Genomic DNA, 3,294 nt, shown 5'->3' with positions numbered 1-3,294 from the left:
GAAATATGCTGTAACCTTTTTTATTTCGCTCTCTTCATCTTGGCCCCTGACACAAAGCAGGTGTAATCATAAAAAATAAAACTAATCTCTTGCAATAAGAGCGACAATGTTTAGGAGACGACAGATCACTGAAAAAAAAATTGCAACACATTTTTTTAAAGATGTGCATTCTCTTCTCTCCAGTCAGCTTTGAGTTGTGGGATTGCACATGATCCCCTTCACTGTGACCTTTGAGGACCCTCTTCTTCCTCACAAAGAGATCCAAAGCTTCTGAGGAAGAACTTGCTAAAGGCACTGAAATCACTGGGACCAGAGGACTGGGTGCTGCTGCTCTGTGCATCAGACGGGACCTGTGCCCCTGATGTGAAGGTATTTATGCAAAACCAGTGAGGAGGAGCCTGGTTTTTTCCCAACCAGACTCTGCAGCCCCCTATGGCATGTGCAGTGAGTGGGCTCAGTAAACTGGATTTGAAGTCAAAGCCTTGTGCCAGTAGCTGGACAACTCCTGCCGATGACAGTGCTGAGGGGACAGATGGTCCTGACGCCCCTCCTGTGACCTGTCAGGCAGAGCAAGCAAAGGACCTCTTCTGCTCCGGGACCAGGGCAGAGGCTAGAGCCCTGTCAAACACAAAGGAAAGGCTCTGCCGGGAGGAGGGGGGTGTATATGTGGTTAGTTGTGTTCTGGGTTTTGTTTCTGGGTTTTGGGTTGGGTTTTTTGTTGTTTGGTTGGTTTTGTTGGTTTTTATTTTTTCTTGTGGTGGGGTGTTTTTGGGGTTTTTGTTGTTAGCCATGGGAATGGGAGGAAATCTCCAGGGCAGCTGGTGCAAAGGAAAAAGTGCATGTCCACTCAGCCCAAGGCCTGTGAAACTGCCCGAGTGTGAAAGCACTGCCTGCCCTGTGCCAGTATTCTGCATGTGATGGCTAGGGACCTGGCCTCTGTCCCGCAGTCAGGGTATTCCTTCTAGATGCCTTTCCTGGATAGTTTTAGGGTGTGTGAGTAGTGCTGTGCGTGAAGGACTAAGCTTGGGTTCTCTGTCCAAGCCCATGGCTGGGGGAAGCATGATGCCATTGGTTCCAGTGGCAGGAGCAGCAGGAGGTAGAAAGACAAGTTGGAGGGAAACTAAGAGTTCTCCTTAGTTTCTTCTTTCCTTCATCTCAAAGAGAAACCAGCCTTCTCTGTACTCCAAGTTCCCCAAGCTGGGGCTGTTGCACTGAGCCCTTCATCTGGCCAGAAGAGACCGGCTATTTGTCATGCTCTCTCCACCCTTCCTGCCATGGTGTCCTCTCATGGGCTCTCTGCTTTTTTCAGACCTGGCAGTGACTGATCCAAAAGTGAGATGTTCTTACCAGCAGGTCGGACATCAGTTATAGGATTGGGTAGAGAATACTGGCTGAAATTCCCACAGCAGCTAATGAGTCCCTGTTGCCATTGCTGACACTCACAGCCTGGCCAGTTTACAAGTTCTCATGTTGGCAGGGACACAGCAATTAACAGGTTAGTTATAGGAGAGCGATCTGAGGGTAAACAAAGTTTAACAAGTCCCAAACCTATGTCAAGCTACCACAACATCCTAGCTAATGGGATCTACTTTGTCCTGCAGAGTGAGCTGCGGTAACTGGGACAGGGCAGGGGCCTTCAGCATCCTTCATCCCTCCAAATGTGACTCACTATGGCTGGAGGGGTGGATGGCTTAGCTGGGCATACCCTCCTGAAGACACTTTTCAACCTCTTGATGTTTGCATGGGAGATTGTTTTCCTCATTGCCGGGAAACTTCACGTCATACAAGCTGCTTCTCCCAGGGCTTGCCTACATGCCTTCCAGCAATGCCCTCCTACCAGAGCTTCCCTCTCTTCTGCTCAGCTGTGTCTAGGCAGCCAGCCTCACGGACCTAGTGACGATGCTGGGCTCGCAAGAGCAGCCTGTGGGGCTTGTGAGGGTTTTTTTTGGGCCCTGTGGAGTTGCCTGTGGGGAAGGCCTCTGTACTCAGTCCCTTATAGCTTCTGACAGCACTGCTGCTGCAGGACTTTCCCTAGCTAACCCCCACTGTGGTTGCCCCCACCTTGCTCTGTTCTTTCCGAGCAGGAGCACAGTGCAGAGCAGAGGCTTTGCAGAGTAAACAAGCACATAAAGAGTGTTTCGAGGCTGCCTGCTACCCCTTTCCTGTGCCTAATCTGTGCTGGTGATTGCATCCAGCAGCTGAAAATAAGCTCTTGGAAGGAGGGGAGGTGGTGAAGGGGGGCTGCCAAGCAGGACTATTTATACTGGGTGAGTCAGGCCTGTACCTGAATCTAGCCAGACACCGCAGAGCTGGAACCCAGAAGCAACTTGCAAAGGACATAGCCTTGGATAAGGGGCTCTTGCCTGCAGCAGCTTGTTTACTGTAAGGTTCAGACTTGTCCTGTTTGTTCCCCATGATGGACTGCACCTTTCCCTTCAGCTCTGCCCCACAGGGCTTGCTGCAGCTCGATGAGGAGCAGCTGGAGCAATGGAAGTACTCTCGGCACATAAGGCCCCGACACCACCATAGTGAGCACAGCCTGAGCCCAGTTGGCCAGGGATGCCAGAACAGCCGCTTAGAGCCACTGGAGTGCCGGGATCTGCTGGTGCAGAATGCGCTCTTCACTGGGGACCTGGAGATGGTGCAGAAGTACTTCACCAAGAGCTCAGCCATTAATCTCATCATTGAGACCAAGAGTGATGAGCTGCGCTGGACTAGCAGGAAACTTGGTGGGTGTGCAGGGCTTGGATGTGGGGGGTTGGGAAGTGCCCAGGATGGGGACCAGAGAAAGTGCACAGATACCTGAGAAAAATGTTGAGAGGAATCCCCAGTGGTGGAGACAGGGTGGTGGAAGAGGGACTTGGTGGAAGAGAAGACCTTCTTCCCTGGATGAGGAAGGAGGATTCCAAGGCTGTAGAACAAATGGTAGCAGGCTTGTTGAAGGTGGCCAGAAGCAGATCTACTAGGAAATAGTGAGAGTAGGGCCCTTGGAAGGGCTGTTGGAGAGGAACAACATCAGGACTGTCCTGTTAAAGATTGCTGGGATAGATGTGAAATATATGTGAGGTGGAGAGAGTGCTTGGGTGAGAAGGCATCAGGTGGCATAAGGATTCTTTTTCTGCCTTATGTCTTAAGTTGGGTATGTTACTCCAGTTCATTAGAAACTGGAGGCTGTGACACACTTTGGGAACAGCAGAGAGGTCTTAGCAGTGCCCTCCGGGCAGAGCTTAGCCCATATCCTGAGGAAAAGGCATGGCCGTGCTTCTGCCTTGTAGGCAGCTGCCTGTGGACCAA

At 51.2% G+C, this 3,294-nt stretch overlaps 1 protein-coding gene across 1 annotated transcript in view; it reads left to right on the top strand.

Moving 5' to 3' along the window:
* Positions 1-2,416: 2,416 nt before the first annotated feature.
* ASB10 (ankyrin repeat and SOCS box containing 10) overlaps positions 2,417-3,294 on the top strand; it is an 8,349-nt gene continuing 7,471 nt past the window's right edge. Inside the window, exon 1 of the mRNA XM_010289406.1 lies at positions 2,417-2,729. Within this exon, the coding sequence (XP_010287708.1) occupies positions 2,417-2,729 (313 nt within the window). The remainder of the gene's footprint in view (positions 2,730-3,294) is intronic.

Source organism: Phaethon lepturus, unplaced genomic scaffold, assembly GCF_000687285.1.
Source record: "Phaethon lepturus isolate BGI_N335 unplaced genomic scaffold, ASM68728v1 scaffold2486, whole genome shotgun sequence".
Taxonomy (NCBI): domain Eukaryota; kingdom Metazoa; phylum Chordata; class Aves; order Phaethontiformes; family Phaethontidae; genus Phaethon; species Phaethon lepturus.
Note: the sequence above shows the minus strand (reverse complement) of the source record. Positions and strands in the feature narration are given on the sequence as shown.